The 18,835-nt window shown below is 42.8% G+C and overlaps 1 protein-coding gene across 1 annotated transcript in view; it reads left to right on the top strand.

The window, feature by feature from the left end:
• The window catches only part of PAFAH2 (platelet activating factor acetylhydrolase 2), a 125,841-nt gene extending 107,262 nt beyond the window's left edge, over positions 1 to 18,579 (top strand). The window contains exons 15-18 of the mRNA XM_066572422.1: positions 5,970 to 6,061; positions 9,213 to 9,383; positions 14,229 to 14,377; positions 18,332 to 18,579. Coding sequence (XP_066428519.1) covers positions 5,970 to 6,061; positions 9,213 to 9,383; positions 14,229 to 14,377; positions 18,332 to 18,429 — 510 coding nt within the window. The 3' untranslated portion in view covers positions 18,430 to 18,579. The remainder of the gene's footprint in view (positions 1 to 5,969; positions 6,062 to 9,212; positions 9,384 to 14,228; positions 14,378 to 18,331) is intronic.
• The last annotated feature ends 256 nt before the right edge of the window (positions 18,580 to 18,835 follow it).

Below are 18,835 nucleotides of genomic sequence, written 5' to 3'. Positions count from 1 at the left end.
GCCATGTATTCCTCATGTCAAGTGATATAAGACCATTCGCACACGGCTGAGAAAATCACCTGAGGTTTGTGCCTTACGAGACGCACAAATCTTGCACCCATTCTTTTGAATAGGGTCATACATGTAAGTGATTTTTTTTCCTGCACCGCACTGTAAGGCCGGCTTCACACGGCCGCGGCAGAGCCCGTCACGGCACCCCCCAGAGACCCCAATACTTCCGGATCAGCGCGCATGCGTCATATGACACGCCCACAGCGTCATATGACGCAGCTGGTGGTAGGCCGGGAAGCGGTTTCACGCTATCTTCCGCTGTGCTACAGCGGAATGTAGCGTGACGGACGGCTTCCATTGACTGCAATGGAAGCCGTCCGCGCGTACACCCGCGGCAAATAGAGCATGCCGCGGGTGAGGACGGGTGATTTTACGGTGCGGAATTCCACCGTGGAATTCCGCACCGTAAGCATTGTGCTATTAGGGTCAATAGAACCTAATAGCAGGGGGCAACGCAGCGGATTGCGGCAAAAATCCGTCAGTGGGAAGGAGCCCTAATGCAGGAAACTAATCACGGTACATCCGATCTACTGTGGGGGAGATATAAATATGCACTCACACTGTGGGGGCAGAGATACTAGTGGACAGTACTCGCTTCTGTAAAAAGAGCTTGGTTCCGCTGCTGAGTTTATGTAATTAGCTTGGTTCAAGTATCCTATTTCTATTACGGAACGTGGAGGTGAACAGTTATGGGATGGGTCGCTACTAGAGATGAGCAAGCGTACTCGGTAAGGACAGATACTTGAGCAAGTATCGTCCTTACCGAGTACCTGCCTGCTCGCTCGCAAAGGTTCGGGTGCCGGCCTAAGTGAGCGCTGTGTTGCGGGAGTGAGCAGGAGGGAGCGGGGAGGAGAGAGTGAGAGATCTCCCTCCTGTTCTCCCCCGCCGGCACCCGAATCTTTGCGGGCGAGCAGGCAGGTACTCGGTAAGGACGATACTCGCTCGAGTATCTGTCCTTACCGAGTACGCTCGCTCATCTCCAGACGCTACTCAGTAGTCAGTGCTGTGTGCTTGCTCCCAGGCTAAGATTTAAGTAATTGAGAAATAAGAAATATTGATCTTGTTCTACAAGTTTTGCACAACGCCAAGGCAATGTTCAGATGAATTCCGCTGCTATCATGCCTATGCACTTGTATGCCCACTGATCTGCATATAAATTTAGCCCTTTTCAATGGGCAAATCTGTGTACAGATTTACCAACGCATTCAGTGCCAATTCTGTGTCAGAGTTACTTGTCCCTACTTTTTTTTCCCTGCACACTTATTTCAAATTCGCACCATAAAGACTACGGCACAGATTCACATAGAATCTAATGAGCCCTTAGGAGATATGATGCCAGATTCCTCTGCAGAATTCCGGTGTCTGAATATACCCTGTTGAGACAACATCCCTACTGTTGGTGTTTAGTTTGGACCATGACATGACCGCAGAACTAGGTAAGCAGACCCATACTAAAACTAGTTGCGTCCTGTTCTACACCGTATTCATTTCAACAGTTAGGCTTGGTAGACAAGTGCTTTTCTTTTCTGCTGCCACTGTTTTCATATGTCCAAGATTCAGGGGTACAGTCTGTATTGGCCATTGCTCACTAAGCTCTAGTTCAGTGCGTTCAGTGGCAATTAAAAAGGAGGCTATTAAGAAAACAAGATTTTAGAGATTGTTGGATTGTAAAACCATCAAAGTACAGACTGTATGCAGCATATAAAATGCACATTTTCACTACTGCTTAAAATCCCTTTGGTTATGACAACACATGGCAATAGAGATGAATATATGTCATCTTGTACACATTGCTATTCTGTGTTACAATGTGAAGTTAGAAGTGTGTTCTACCAGCTGTGGCATAGTTATTTCAGACCGTTGCTCTCAGGAAACACTCCACCTCGTGTGAATACATAATATCTCCTTTTCCTGTACTCGTCACATCTCCCGCTCACTAACCAGATCTTATCTTTGGCCTTTGCTCTAGTTCAGACTAGGGGATAGAAGTTTTAGTCCCAATTATTTTAACTAAACTATATCCTATAACTTCTTACCACTTAACTTGCTCTAAGATTATGAAATGATGCATGCCTAATAATATTGTACATATCATAAATGTTACAGTATGTTTTCTACACATTCAGTATTACATACCAAATATCCTTAGGTAGGCCATAATTCAGATGGCCAAGTGCGATATGTGCCTGAGATTCTTGGGTGTTACTCTCACCATACAGCGTACAGGCATGCTTCTATGTGCTGTCCGTCACTAGCAGGCAGTGGACATTGCATGTAGGATTCTGGTTCATGAATAGGACCTGCTGCAAGTTTTTTCACATGGACAATCGGTCCGTATTAAAAAAACACTTGGCTATAATGAGTCCTAGTGCTGTCCATGAAATACACGGACAGCGCTTGGGTGGGAAAATTAGTGATCTGAATGGGACTTAAAAAAAGTAATATGCCCTTTTCACCCCTACAGCTCCTTTAAACGTGACTGCAGTGTTCATGAGCCCCAATATATTCTCACACTAGTTATACTACAGTAACAGCTACCGTTTGTGTGGCAACTTTTTCCTTTCGTCATGAAAATGAATGAGTCTGGCAGAATGTCAACACTGTAGTAACCTCCTTGAATACTAAGATATGATTTTGTTTTTAAAGTGTAATCCAGCTAGTAATCTTAGTCACCCATTCACTGGATAGGTTATAAATTTTAGATTCATAGGGGTCTTGATTCTGGGAAACCCACTGATCACTAGAGTTGGGAATCTGGTGTACCTTCTACTCAACCCTCCACTATAGCCAGATACAGTATAAAAACTGTCTGATCTTGATGTGTATATAATATACGTGTGTATCATTCATACTGATACAATTATTTATGACATCTTGCTAACCTACTAAAAGTATGATGGCAATAAGTGGGAAACAGGTAGCAGGGGAGATGACTGCAGACGTTTGTTTGTATTTACTCGTCCGTCCCATTGGGGTACACCGCTTTAGACCATGGGATATAGCTACTGGTCACTAGGAGGTGGCATTAAGCAGAAAGGCATTAGCCCCGCCTACTCACTATATTCCTCCTGCTGGCACTGAGCTGACTAGTTTTAGCTTAGGTCTGCCTTCTACGGACACGATCTGTTGCATGTTCTACGAATCAAGGTGTTAACGAGGAGGCAGGACTCTCTCCTGTTACTCCAGCCGAGGTGGGTGAACAGAGGACGAATCCTTGCCCTACTGTTGTCACTCCCAACCTCTGAACAAAAGGTGGTCTGTGCTCTAAAATCTAACAGCACGTTAACCCACCAGTTATAGTGTGTCCCCTTTGTGTATATGGAATACCCCCAATCCTAGCTTTGAAAAATGGTGGCTGCTGGAGCCCAGGACTTCCATTTCTACATTATGGTGGGTGAGTAAGAGGTCCCTGGGGGATATTTCTGTTGCAGCTGCATGTGGCGGATGCGCTTACCGTGGTAGTGCCCCTCTTGGGAGCTTGGAGGCTCCATGCTCTTCCCATGATCTGTTTTTGGGAGTCCGGTATGGTCAGCCGCAGGTGCGGGTGCTCTGGTAGCACAGGCTGGGTGTTCTGCTTGTTGGATTTTGCCTTCAGCAGCGGCTCCCCTCCTTTCTATATTCCTCCTGTCTTGCTGGCAGCTGTGTTTGGGAGTGCCATGTCCGACTCCAAAGCGGAGGACCTGACACAGGGATTATTCAGAGCCACTCATTGTGCATGCTCTAGCTGCACAATAACATTTCCATGCGGACTGCTGGAGCCTTATTACAGCAATTGTACTCCGTTGCAGCAGGTGGCTGTAGACCCAACTACTATCACCCCTCCTGTGCCACCCTCGTGACCCCCAAAGCCGGAATGGGCTCAGTCTCTATTGTCGGCGGATTCCAATTTGAGTATAGCTTCCTCTGCTATTCTGTAGAGGCTGGATCGGATGTCTGGGCCTCCTAGCAGAGCAGAATGATCCACGTGGTAAGCCTCAGAAGCTGGCAGACCTTCAAGGTCCGGGCATTCCTCTGGCCTGCCTGTACCCTTGGACCATCTGGTACCCAGGCAGAGTTTTGTTATTTCTCTCGGTACTTTAGTCAATTGCAGGGGGAGCCTTCTGATTTGGGTCCAACATTGATGAGGAGCAAGCTTCTAAACTCTCCTCGATGATTGAAAGCTTTATCACAGTGGTCATTGGTAGCTTACAGGTCTTTAACCAGCCCCCTTCTACTCCTGCAGTGTCCATGTCTTTCTTATTGCAAAATTTTTTCTTCATAAGAATTTTGAGGATGTAATCTCCAGCAAATGGAGTAAACCAGATAAGCGCTTTGTAAAGCCTATGGGGTTGGATCCCTTGAGGATTTGGTGAAGTGCTGGTCATTGTGGATCCTCTGGTGTGACCGTTATCCAAACAGAATTCCCAGGCCATGGAATGCCCCTTTCAGGATGTGCGGAACAGAAAAATCAAACAAACAGCTAAGTTTAGGCCTGTGTTCGCCACCACCCGGGTCAGTAAGGCCATTTCAGAGTGGGCTATGCAGCTGCAGAAAGCTACCCGGATTGTGCTTAGGATCAATTATTGGAGCTGGCTCAACAGATTGATCATGCTAGGAGATATTTCTGCGAGGCATCCCTTAATGCAGCCAGGCTCATAGCTCAGCATTTGCCTTGTCCGTGGTCATACAGCGCACCCTATGGTTGAAGGCCTGGGAGACCTCTAATAAAGACGCCCCCTTTGGGGGCTTTAGGTTGTTCAGCTCTCAGCTGGATGAAACCATTTCTGATGCCACGGGAGGGAGTAGTTCCCATTTGTCTCAGTATAGACCTAGAATTCTTGGCTCCAGACAGGGAAAAAAATTTTTACTTTATCACCCCTTTCACCACTTCAGCCCTCGAACCTCAGGACTAGAGGTGAGGTTCTTTCTTCAAGCCAAGACTGGCATGGCATACATGTCCCCAGCGTGGTAAGCCGTTTTCTGCCAAAACCTTTCCAGGGTGGAGGGACAGTTGACTCTTTTTCAGAGATAGCTGGCTTGCCCACATTGCAGATGCATGGGTTCAAGAGGTTGTCTCTGCAGGTTAAGCAATCGAGTTTGTTGCCCAGCCACCCAAACGGTTTTTTTTTAAGGACACCTATCTGCATATCCCTTTTTGTCAGGCGCATCAGCATTTCCTGTGGTTTGCCGTTAGGCCCAGGCATTACCAGTTTGCAGCCCTCCCATTCGGGCTGGCTACTGCACTTCCTTTTTTTTTACCATAATGCTGGCACTGTATTTAAAAGGGATTGTGGTTATTCCTTATTTGGACGACATCCTACTAAAGTGTCCAACCTGCAGAGTCTTCAGGTCACATTGGACACTCTGGACACGTTCAGATGGATCATCAATTTTCCCAAGTCGTCCCTCATTCTAGCTCAGCGTATAATTTTTCCGGGCATGCTATTTGATAGGGCACGTGCCAGAGTCTCTTTGCCACTGGAAAAATTGTGTCGCCTCTGGGAACAGATATGCTCTCTGCGGCCACCATACCACATATCCATTCGCAACTTAATGCGAGTGCTGGGTCTCATGGTTACAGCCTAGGAGGCAATCCAATTTGGGCAGTTTGATCCCTTCAATGGACCATCCTCTCACTGTGGGACAGGTTTGTGGGGTCTCCTGAATGAAAGATCTCAGTACCTCCTTATACCCAGCGCAGAGTTCTGCAAAATGCCGTCATCTGACCGCATGTGTCCTCAAACTCCCACCCTAGATGGGAACTGCTTTTGGACATCTCATGGTCTAGAGCTGTGTACCCCAATGGGACGGACGAGTAACATTAGACTTTCTTAAAACGCTGTGTTTTTACAAACGCCTGTGTGAGAGTGGCCTTAGTAACATAATTGTTTCTGTTTTTGCTTGTATTATTTCCTTCTATTATATTTTATTCTTTTTAGAATCGAGTAGACTTCAGCAGAGTAGCTGTTATGGGCCATTCATTTGGAGGAGCAACTGCCTTACTTAGTTTGGTGAAGGACAATATTTTCCGGTAAGTACTCTCAATACATTACATAAAGGGCCACTCCCGATTTATTTGTTTTTTTCATTCATTATGTCGCTGTCTACGCAATGTATATATATGAGCTAGTATTAACTTGGTTAGTTATTCCTTTCTGTCTTAAACGCCCTTCCTCCTTTTTTCTCAGGTGGTCATGCGATTTCAATTCTGATCAGATGTATCTGGGGTTATGTGTTCAATTTCTAGTTAAATTCTCCGTCTGTCTATGCTTCTGCATGAATTAAGAAACTGCCTAGAGGGTGATATGGACACTGTAATAGTTTCAGCTGATGACCACACAGCTCCTGTCTCACAGTTATAATAGAAGAGTTTACAGCTCCTCCTCCTGACTGTATACTTTTGCTCTGTAGCTTATTCTCTAAATTGTCTGCGGGATGATATTGATGAACTTGCTTCTTGCACCCAGTTCACAGAAACAACTATATGTATGCTTGTTGGGTCACCACCTTGGAGAAGGTAGTCTGTCAATCACGCACCCATGTTTAGACCCTTGCCCTCCTACTCAATGACCAGAAGAACTGGGGCAGGCACAATAATATTCACCTGAAGGCGATATCTGAACATGTGAGCCAAAAGACTCTTCTACAAATTGCCTCTACTGTGCTCAATATGATGTCCTGCAAACCCTTGGATGTTACCAATGTTGTGTACCGCATTCATAGTCTCAAGCTCTGGCCCTCCAGACCCATCTAACCTGCAGGATGTGCTCTGCATGCTGCACTATTAGACCAACAAGGATGTGCTTCATTGTGTCTCAACTCATGGTCCTGTCACTTTGGTTACTGCAAAAAACAAGCCGTCGTAGAGTTTCGTCAATGAAAAAATAAAAATGCTATGGCTTTTGGAATGCGGCGACACAAAAGCAAATCATAAAAATAACTGTATATAAACTTCTCATCACCAGAACCATACTGAGAATAATTTCATCACATTATTTTGCATGCTGAACGCTATAAAAGTGAAATCCAAAAAAATAAATGCTTGAATTCCCCCCCCCCCCCCCCAATCAATATCCTGAAAAGAAATTAACAGTTAGACAATATGTTATATGTATCCCAAAATTATGTAATTAACCCCTTAGGGACGTGGACCTTTTTTTTTTTTTCCAATTTAGTTTTTTCCTTCCTCCTTTTAAAAAATCGCAACTCCTTTATTCATCCATCGACGTCGCTGTATGAGGGCTTGTTTTTTGCGGGACGCGGTGTATTTTTCAATGGTACTATTTATTGTACCATATAATGTACTGAAAAACTTTTTAAAAATTCTACATGGAGTAAAATTTAAAAAAAAGACATTCCACCATCCCTCAGTACGTCTTGTTTCTACGGCGCACAAACTGTAACAAACATGACATCATAACTTTATTCTATGGGTCGGTACGATTACTACGATACCCAACTTTTTTTTTTTTTTTTTTTTACTGTACTACTATTTTTTTTCAAAAACACTTAATTTTTAAAAATTATTTTCTGCAGCCATCTTCAGCGCACAATAACTTTTTTTATTTTTCGCTCAGCGTAGTAGTGCGAGGGCTCATTTTTTGCAAGACGTCCTGTAGTTTACGTTGGTACAATTTCAAAATACATACGACTTTTTGATCGCTTTTTATTGCGCTTCTTCTGGGAGACGGGATGACTGAATTTTTGTAAAGTGGGCATTTCTGGCGTTCTTTATTTCTTTTTCGGACGACAATCAGCCGCATTTAAAGAGTTAATAGCTGCAATTGGCTGTGCGGTGGATTGCAGCTATTGCCCGCGGGTGTCAGCTGTAATAAACAGCTGACGCCTGCGCTGTATGAAGAGAGGTCACCCCGCGATCTCGTACCCAGAGACTGCATGACGCAAATTTACGTCATATAGCGAAGGGGTTTAAAAATACAACTAAATACAAAATAGACCAAAAAAAAGCCCTCATACAGCTATATCGACAGGAAAATGTAAAGGTTATGGGCCTAGGATTGCGACAATGAAAAAAAACTGAGAAATTACTTATTCATTAAGACGCAAACAGGCTGCGTCACTGAGGGGTTAAAAATCAGACCGTTTAGTTCTCTCACGTTAGGACCGGCTTCACACAGGCGAGAAAATCGTCCGAGATTTGTGTGTTGCGAGACGCACAAATGTCAGGCGAATATGGTCCCCATTCTTGTGAATGGAGTCATACACGTGAGCGATTTGTTCCCATATTGCATTGCCCAAATTGCACGTCCTATCTTCCGGTGTGCCCTCTCATCGCCCATTTTCAATGGGGCCGGCGGCAGCAACGCACAGCATGCCAAGTCCATACATTGCGAAGTGATGCGAGGATTCCCCATTGAAAACAATGGTAGAAACTTTAAGAATCGCTTCTTCTCTTTATGTGATGCAAAGTGGTTTTGAAATAAAAACGCCTCGCATCCATGGCAAATTGCATGTTGGCGAGTGCGAAAGTGGGGCGTGATTCATGGCCCAATATTGCGCTCGCCTGTGTTAAGTTAGCCTAAGGGAACATGCACATGGGTGTTTAAAAAGTTGCACCCGAAATTCTCTGGCACAACTTTGTTCAGTCAGCACACGAACATCCCGTCCATGTGCTGAACAACGTACACTGACATGTAGTGTTTCCTCCCGGGAATCAAAGAGGACATGCTGCAATTATATTTATTTCTCTGTGCGTCAGAGAAAAGCAAAGCCTGTGTGCCATTTCTGTCTGATATTCAGATTAATTTTTTTGGGTCGAAAATCGGACAGAAAACAGCCTGTGTGCGTGTACGCTAATTCAATGCTCGACTTATTTTCCCCTTCATCCTTGAGCTAGACTGCAGACTGAATTTCAGGTGTTCTCAGATCACTAAGCATTTCAGTCTGAAGAAACCCTTGGCAGATCTTCCAAAGAAAAAGAGATGACCCCAATTTGTGCTCAGATCAGCAGTTGTCACATTTTATCCCTGTCTTTCCCTTTCTCCACACGCTCACATTTACTGGCCACTAACAGCATGGGACATGCAGAACTACAGTACTTGTGCAGTAGAAACCGCAGGAGCGCACCATTATTCTAGCCTTTCCACAGTGCTGCACACTACTTACCGACTTATTTTCCCCTTCATCACTTGACATTGCAGCTACCTTTTCCTGTCTCCTAGGTGTGCAGTAGTTTTGGATGCCTGGATGTTTCCCCTGGAAGATACTTGTTATCCACACATACAGAAACCAATATTATTAATTAATACGGAGAGCTTTCAGACAAGAGAAAGTGTAGAGAAAATAAAGAAAATGAATTCGGATGGAGCGGAATTAAAATACCTGACCGTGAAGTAAGTGAAAACATTAGTACTATAGAAAGTTTTTCAGCAGAGCTTGATGGGTTTAGGATTAACCATTTATGTACAACAGAAAATCGTTGGAATCAGCAGTATAAGCAGTTGTTTTACCACTTCTGTCATTTTCCTTTTTTTAACACAAGTTCCATGGAATAGGACAGAGCAGTAGGAGTGAATATACAGTTCTGGGACTGAATAATATCATACAGTTTTATGATCAAATGAGCAGGACGTACACAGTATTCCTATTGAAGCCTTGGCTGTTCAGGTTCCAAGGGCCATATGAAACTAGCTGAATATTATAGGATCATTTTTTAGCACCGAATATGTGTTTTGTGTTTTTATTTGGATTTCTAAAAATTAGCCTTCTGTTAGTATATATGAGAAACAGGTAAAGAGTTACTATATTCCCTGACCTACATGAAGACTCATTAGTGTGCACAAGAGTGTAGTGGACATTTTATTCTTTCTGTGTTCCATGATGGCAATAACGGTGTAGCAATTGTTTTTGTAATACTTTTATTTTAAAAATTAATCAGAAATGTGCAAATCAGCATTTCTGATCCTCATAATGGTCATTATTGCAACTACTTAGTCCTATGTCATTTAACAGAAAGTTAAAGCCGTTGTCCATTGCTTGATATCACTTCTGATCAGCTGTTCTTCTTGCCAGTGCACTTGTGCGCTGACCTGAATTCTGCAGAAAGCAGTCAGCTTAGTTTCTACTGCAGTGGCCTCAGGCCACGTTCCTATTCATTTCAGTTGAGAACTTTGCCTGCAATACCAAGCTTCACCTTGCTGTGGGAACTGAGCTGTCTGCTTCCTGCAGAAATCAGCTCAGTGCATGAGTGCTCCAGCCCAGAGAACGGCTAATCTACTGTTGAAGACCTATACTGAGGATAGGCCATGCATATTTTACAACTGGACAACTGCTTTAAAGGGGTTATCAGAGATATAGTTTTGTTCAAAAACATCCTCAGCCTGCACTAGTAAAATAATAGAATTTATACTCGCACACTCCCCTATCAGCCCTCTGATCCCCGCCTGTCTTCACTTCCCTGTGCAGGGATCCTGTGCAGGGTGCCTTCAACAAAAGGTGCCACGTGACCGATGCAGCCAATCATCGGCTCCCTTCAGCTGGTGAATAGCTGCGGTGCTGACGTCACTCAGTGTCGGGTAGTCGTCTCTCCCCTCCAGAAAGTGCAGTTCTACTGTTGAGACTAAAGTGGCGTTGCGTGTGGAAGGGTGAAGTATGAATTCTGTTTCTTTTACTACCACAGGCTGAAGAAGTTTTTAAACAAAACTATGTTCCCTGATAACCCCTTTAATAATACTGGAGTGCCATGTGCCGCATCCTAATGAGCACTCTGTCAGGTCGGACCTGTCGTTGTAGTCCACCTATTATCTAACAGGAAAAGTGCCAGTGAATGTTAGTAAATGAGTTGCATTTCTGAAGTGAAGCTTACTTTTCCTTACAAAGTTGCACTAGTTGAAAAAAGTGGTGCAAGGGCTTAATGAATTCAGTTTGGCCCCCAAATTGGCATACATACATTGATAAATGCTTACAGAGAAACATGCTGACGTGCAAAGATATGTACATTTTTTATCAAGATTGTTAATAAATAAGGGCGCACATTTAACGAAGTCCGGTGTTTTTTAAGGCACTCGTAGAGAACTACTGCTGGAGTAAAATGCAACAAATGCATTCAGAAGTGCAAACCTCTTTATACATTTGCTATATTTTGGCCCCCATGCACCTTTTCCTGAAATCTATGCCAGGTAAAACCTCGTGTTGATTTCTGCTATAATTCATGCCAGTTTCTGGTGTAAATTATAGTGAGCTTGAAGGGCCACAAGCGAACCCAGCCCTCCCAAGAAACCCTGTCTACTTTTGCTTTAAAAATAAAAAAAGTGGTTAGGGTGATGGAAACATATCCATAATTTACAAATTTTGAGAAAACGTTTGTGACTTTTTATAATAGAATTCTGGCGCAATTGTTTTCATGAATTTTCCCTTTAGTCATTGTCACGCACTTGAGGCTCTATTCCCACTGGTATCATGGCTTCTGTTTTTACAGAATCCACTACCAATCTGATGGATCCGTTATGATCTACATTATTTCCCTGTGTTGACTTTTTATGGTTAAGTTAGGTATTCATTGCTTTCAATGAACAAAAAAGAGCAGCCGACTACACTATTCTAACCATCAGAAGGCAACCAAAAGACCAGTTGACTGAACTTATTAGTTTTGGGATAGGTCCACCCAAAAGTTAAAATCAGCCTTTTAAAGGTATTATATTAGTCATAAAGGGGCATTGTTTAAATCAAGTTATGTTATGTGTTTCTTTATTTTTGGTGGGGTTTTTTTGTCCTTTTTTTAAGCAAAATCCTGAAATCTTGAAGTTTTCACACTGATCCCTAAGCTCCATAATAGGATGACTCTTCCTGTTTTGTAAAGATCACTTATAAACAATCATATTATTATCACTGACAGGATTTCAATGAGAGGTAACTTGTGTACATAAATACCGCAGGATCCACCATTCACCATAGGTCATGTCACAGACCACGCCACCTCCTCTCCTTCCTTGCATGGGTCTCAAAGCATGCCTAGAAGACAATTGGAAAGATTTATTAAACTGTCTAAAAGAAAAACTTTTGGGTGCCCAACTCAGACAAGATGGTTTCCCCCACAATGTAGAAAATCTAAAGTAAAAAAACTACAATAAGAACATGGAAATGGATTAGAAAAAAGTTTCGGTAACTGATTTTAATTAGTTAAAAAATACAGGCGGTACATTCCCTTTAAAAACCTTAGTAGAGATACCATTCGTTCCCTGCCTGTATCCCCTTACCCTCCTCTGAAATACCAAGTAGGAAAAAATAATTACTAACCAAGCAAATTCACTCTAATGACAATCTTTCTGTCTGTCAGTGCTAGTGGCGCCATTGGTAATAGAGATTAACTCCACAGTACTCAAGAGATCTGGTCATGTCACTTGCTCCCTGAAATTGCTGAGCATTTCCCCAGCATAGAAGGGTCATCAGGAGCTACTAAAGAAAAGACCCTCCATAAGAAATGTAATGCAAAACGTAAAACAAATAATCAAACACATTCTATTCTGTATATTTTTGTTTGGTTTACCTAATATGAGTAATACTTGATTAGTTTCACAACCCATAACTGTTAACCAGACAGAGCAGTGATTCCTCGGTAAAACAAATCTACATCACACCTTCCCCAACACATTTAGACTAGGGATTATTCTCTAGAAGATCTCCAGAATGCACATTTCTATTAATAATTTAGAAGTTTGTCTGACAACCTAGTAAAAATAGCATTTGTGCCGAGTCTTTTAGCATCTTCTCAGGTTTTACCTTTGATCATACTTTCTTTATGCAAGGTAGCAAATGTCTGTTTGTGCTACATAACATACAGTTGCAATCAAAATTCTTTAACCCCCATTGTGAAATAGGTTATTTGCCAAATTTACAAACTCAGTTGTTTGCACAAAAAAACACAAACAAGACCATTTTTAAATAGCTCGACACAACTAATATAACGAGTGGTTTCTCTAAATTCAATACAAAATGCCACTTAGAATGACTTCTACAGCCTCACAATTATTCAACCCCCTGAATGGAATCTCTTATAAAAAGCATACATTTGCAAATCAAATGTTGTCTGAAGCACACCCTGCCTACAGTGAAGCATGGTGATGGCTCGGTGATGCTCTGGGCCTACTTTCCTTCCACTGCACAAACCTGGCGGATGGAACAAGACACAAACAGAGCAAATATCCGAACACCTGGGTTTAGTTAGGAGATATTGAGGTATAATTGACCAGCAGCCTCTAGTAAGAGGGGCTGGTATTTATGTGCACATGACCGATTGTGATTGACTGGCTAGAGAACTCCACCCCATCCGCCAGCCAAATCAACCACAACTGCAGTGGTGTACTCCTGGAAATCCATAGTACTGCAGGTCCCAAGAGCACAACATGACACTCCAGCTGCAAACACATTTTCCCAAAGAAGCAAGTGAAAAATGTTCTTCATATCCCATGATGGCTATGCTTGCATCTGTCTGTATAGAATGGGAGAGATACATATACATGAAAACAGTGCTGCAAGAGTACATTTTTTAAAGAGATGTTTATTAGGCAAATGGCACAGAAAACGTATATTGACAATTTACAAACTTAGAGAATAACACTGTGATAAACATATAAGAAGGCCGAATACATACCAATATCATGGACCTAAAAAAATAGCAAAATAAAAGTATGCATGCAGCCATTCATCGAGGACTGGCTGTGATTGGCTAAGCGTCAGCCAATCACAGCCAGCGCTTCCAGGAGGCGCGGCCAGAAGATGAAGAAGAGAAACAGTGCCGGGACCTGGGAAGAAGCTGTGGCGGCGTCGGAGAGCGCTTCTAGGGTGATGTATTAGGTTTTTTTTCTTTTCTTTTCTGCAGCTAGGGCTTAGATTTGCCTTTGACAGTAGGATTTCCTACTGTCAAAGTTGCATTGCATCACACGAAAATCGTATTTTTGTGCGATGCAACAAATAGGAAAACTTGGGCTACAAAACCTCATAAGTCACGGGTGTATCGCCAGACCCGCAAGGTTTTTGTGTCTGATTGTCGCATGCTACAAAACATTGCATGTTTGAAGGAACCTATGAAGCATGGGCTTCACATACATGCGCTTTGTAGCATTGTAGCAACGCGACAAAATCGCGCAACTTTGTTGCCCGTGTGAAGGAGGCCTAAAAGGTAGTAAAAAATATATGTCCATTTGTCAGAAATCTTTTAGGGTTTTTTGCTTTCTCCTTAGGAATTGTGTTCATCAAAGCCAAACTGATTTTCTCTTCCTGACTGGTTACCTGGCACCCAAGATTGCAGGACCACAAGGAACAATCGATCCTCATCACTGTTTTAAGATCCATATTGCTTCTTCACTAGATTTTCTGCACAAGCATTTGGGTAAGGATGCTTAATAATGTTAGATCTACTTACATGTATTTTATGTGCTATCTAGGTGAACTGACTTCTGTCATAAGACCCACTACTATTTTCTCATTTAAATGGTCACTGCATTTTAAACAAACTTTGCAGAAATAAACAGTAGAGGGGAGTATAATAAACTTTGTAATATGTTTTATGATAGAAAAATGCTGCTTTCTCCACTTACCAAGCTTCTTTCATCATCTCCCTCTTAACTCCTTGAGGATAAGAATATTTTTCTTTTCTTGTTTTTATTGTATCCCTGCATTTCAAGGGCTACAACTTTGTTTTTATTTTTGCATCAATAGGCTTGTTTTTTGCAGGGTGAGCTGTATTTTTTCAGGTAGCATTTAATTTACTACATAATGTATATAAAGAAAATCTAAGTGGGGAGAAATTGAAAAAAATGCAATTATACCATGGCGGGGCTTTATTTTTAAGACCGTTACCAGAGTTTATTATGTTTTACTACTATTAAAAAATAAAAAGCATTTTTTTTATATTGTCATATTGTAAGACCCATAACATTTATTATCCTGTTAATAGGGATCTGTGAGGGCTTTTTCCAGGACAAGCTGTAATTTCTATTGATACCATTTTGGGGGCCATACAACTTCCTGAAAACTTTCAATTAATTTATTTTTGGGAGAGGGGGTGCCCAAAAAAATGAAATTCTGGCATTGTGTAATTTTTTTAACGGACTTACCATATGGGATAAATAAGGGGACCTTTAAATACATCTCTTTAAGGGTGCGTTCACACGAGCGTGTTTTTGTGCGTACTTAGGTGCGTACATACGTCCACACCTAGGTACGAGCAAAAACACCTGTGAACACAGCTGCGTGCTTGTTGTCAATGGAGCTGCGGCTGCTGCCGGCGGCTCCATTGAAAACAATGCTCTGCCGGTCTCCTGCATTCTTTTTCAGGGAAGGGCTTTACATATAAGCCCTTCCCTGAAAAAGAAACATTTTAGTGACCCCCGCGGGCATGAAGAACACATCTGTCGCATGCGGCAGATGTTTCCTTCACCCTCGCTAGTTAAAAGAATTCCCTGCTGTTACATCTTCCACATCTGTGGCAGATGCAGCAAAGGGAATTCTTTAATTCTCAACCGCAGCTGTCACACATACCAGCTGTGGTAGAGAATCCTGCTGCCGGCATCCCCGTCAATGGCTTTTCAGGGAAGGCATTTTGAAAAGTCTCCGGCTCTGTAGTTCTGAGCTATCAGCAGCCTGGGATTTTAAATCCCCGGCTGCTGATAGATCAGCACCACAGTGCAGGGGGCAGCAGGAGAAGACACGGCTGAGCCTTGGCAGCTGAAGGGAGGTGAGTATCTATCTATTTTTTGTTTTTTTTAAACCACTTTCACTTGATTTTCAGGGAAGGGCTTATATTTAAAGCCCTTCCCTGAAATCAATTGCCGGCAGCAGAATCCTCTACCGCAGCTGACGTGTGACAGCTGCGGTAGAGAATTGAATACCTTTGCTGCATCTGCCACAGGGAAATATTTTTCACATTTTCAACTGTAGTATCTCAAATATGTGTAAACAATTATGGAAATTTTTGATAAGATATATATTTCCATCTGTTTACTTTATTCTGGATGCACATTGGAAAAACTTTCATCTTTTTTAAACCATTTAGGAGATGTACAAATTTAACATTAATTATTAATAGAGCTGAGCAAGCATACTTGCTAAGGGCAATTGCTTGAGCGAGCATTGCCTTTAGCGAGTACCTCCCCGCTCGAGAGAAAAGGTTCGGCTGATCCATGAGTGGAGATGAAACAAATTGTTTTATTTTTTTTTTTACACTTTTTTTTAAAAACTTTTACATGATTGCTTTTATCTATTGGATAGCAGCGATCATGTGACCAGGAACCGAGAACCAGATATAGCTGGGAGCAGGGAGTTTTTTATTTTCCGGGCCTCCCGGCCCTCTGTGCGTGCGTGTAACATACTGATGTCTGGCAAGCATACGCAGACGCCAGCGTCAGGTCCTGCAGGACCATAACTCCGGGGGACATCGCGGAGAACCAAGCTGAGTACTCTCAGCTCTCCTTATAGATCCGATCCGTATGGGGAGCTAAAACTTGATCTTTTATTTACTTTGTATTGACTTTAACATGATCGCTGGTATCTGGTGGATACCTAAGATTTTTTTCTTTGTTTTTTTTTTTCATGGTGTGCACTGCACAGGTTAAATAATAATGTGCTATTTTTTTTTCTCCGGATCAGTACAAACACAGCGATACCACATATGTGATTTTTTTTTTTTTAATACTTTTTTACATAGTAAAGGGGGAAAGATGAGGTTTTGACATTTTGTTTTTGTTTTTATTTTTATTATTTTTTAAACTTTTTATTTTTGTCCTACTAGGGGACTTGATCAGCATATTTTTTCATTTTTTTAACACAACTATACATAATAATAATCTTTATATAGCGTCACAAAACAGCGGAGAACAGATACAAAAACCACGGTTACATGTAGTAATCGATTGATGGAAACAGTAGGGCTGAGGGACCTGCTCCAACCAGCTTACGTACTACAAATAATGGGGTGATGCAGAAGGTAAAGGGGCTGGAGATGTGCATGGTATGGCGAGGTGGAGAGTGAGGCAATACCCATAGATAATGATGTTGTGGCTGACTTGGTATGACTGCAGGGGGTGGTTGATTGCGGCTAGCAGGGGTTGCAGTCGGTAGGACTGGGAGCATGTTATCAGGCAGAGTAAAGAGGAGTTTAGACTAGGATATCTGTATGCTTCCCTGAAGAGGTGCGTTTTTAGAGTACGCCTGAAGTTTTATGTGTCGGGGACTGTCCGGATAGTTTGGAGAGGTTTATGGATGAAGTTGGTGAGTTTGAATTGAATTCTGTATTTGGCAGGCAGCCAGTGCCGTGACTGGCACAGGGCAGAGGCGTCCGAGTAGCGACTGGACAGGAAGATGGGCCTAGCTGCCGCATTCAGGATGGATTGGAGAGGGGAGAGTCAGCTGAAGGGGAGGCCAGTCAGTAGTGAGTTGCAATAATCGAGCTGAGAGTGGATGAGGGGAACAATGAGTTTTTAGCGTGTCCACGGTGATAAAAGGGCGGATTCTTGCGATGTTTTTTAGGTGCAGGTGACATGTTCGGGCAAAAGATTGGATATAGGGGTTGAAGGAGAGATTGGGGTCAAATATAACCCCAAGACAGCAGGCGTGCTCTCTGGTAGTTAGGGGGTGCCACACACTGAGATGGAGATGTCCGGATCAGGTCAGTAAGTAGAGGTCGGAAACACCAGTAGGTGTTATTGAGAGGTTTAGTTTTAGAAAGAGAGGGGACATAGTGTTACAGACAGCAGACAGTCGGTGGCAATTTGGAGTAATCTATAGTTCATTAGTAAGCTTATGAGGTCAGCCAGAGGCTGGGCCTAATAGATCACCATAGCTGGCAGACCTGGAGGCTATAATCAAGCCTCAAGGTGCCATAGCAACCCACCGGGAACGAATAATCACATCTGGATTACTTGCTGCACTGACTGCTGCATGTAAAGGGTTAACCAGTGGGATTCAAAGGTCTTTTCAGTCCCTGCTATTAGAGCAAGTGCCTGGCTGTCATGTGACAGCCAAGCACCAGCTCCCCCAGCACAGGAGGCCCGTCTGGACTTCTAATGCATCACCATCTTCTGACGGAGCTGCAGAGTAAAGCCCCTTAACGCCCGGCATCAAAAGACCTATGGACGGTCATTAAGGAGTAGTTACAGTTATGCTGTTTTACAATTACAATCAACTCTTGGAATGCAACCATAAAGCTGATATGACCCTCTATGAAAATGAGTTTGATATCCCTGCTCTAGGGGTATCTCCACCATGTAGTATCACTGTGTGTGCTGGCTTGCACTCTCATATTATGCTGTCATTAAAAGTTGATGTCTGATTTTTTTTTTGTCAGATCTGGCCACATCCGTCCCAAAGTTGGAGGATTTGAAGGAACTGATGCAAGCTGATGTCGTTTGTGGATTTTCTTTAATAAATGAGAGTAAACTGTGAGTTTAGCAGAAGAAGATGCACGTCTGCCTTTGGGAGCTTTACTTAGTCGACGGGCCTGGAGCCTAAGAGGAAGACTAACAGAATAGGGCTTTGTTGTGGCATTCAGAAGCCCTTGTGTTGTAACAAATAAAGCAGCACTGTTGCTGAAAATATGGCTTGGTTATTGTGTACAATGTTCCTTGGTCAGTGTCACACAAGAGGCGGCTGGGTGCACTCACGCTGCAGTCATTGCTGTGACAGTTACACGCTCTGCAGAGAACACGCTGGCTGTAACGTGTATGTGCCAAACATAGAACATCATCAATTGTGCACGAGGCTTATGTAACAATTGAAAGGGAGTAAGAAGTTCAGGCTTAAGAACATGCATATTAGAAGAACCAACCTGTCCTGCTTCATATGCTAGGAG

This window comes from Eleutherodactylus coqui, chromosome 1, assembly GCF_035609145.1.
Source record: "Eleutherodactylus coqui strain aEleCoq1 chromosome 1, aEleCoq1.hap1, whole genome shotgun sequence".
NCBI lineage: Eukaryota > Metazoa > Chordata > Amphibia > Anura > Eleutherodactylidae > Eleutherodactylus > Eleutherodactylus coqui.
The sequence above is the reverse complement of the archived record's forward strand: the minus strand, read 5'-3'. Positions and strand labels throughout refer to the sequence as shown.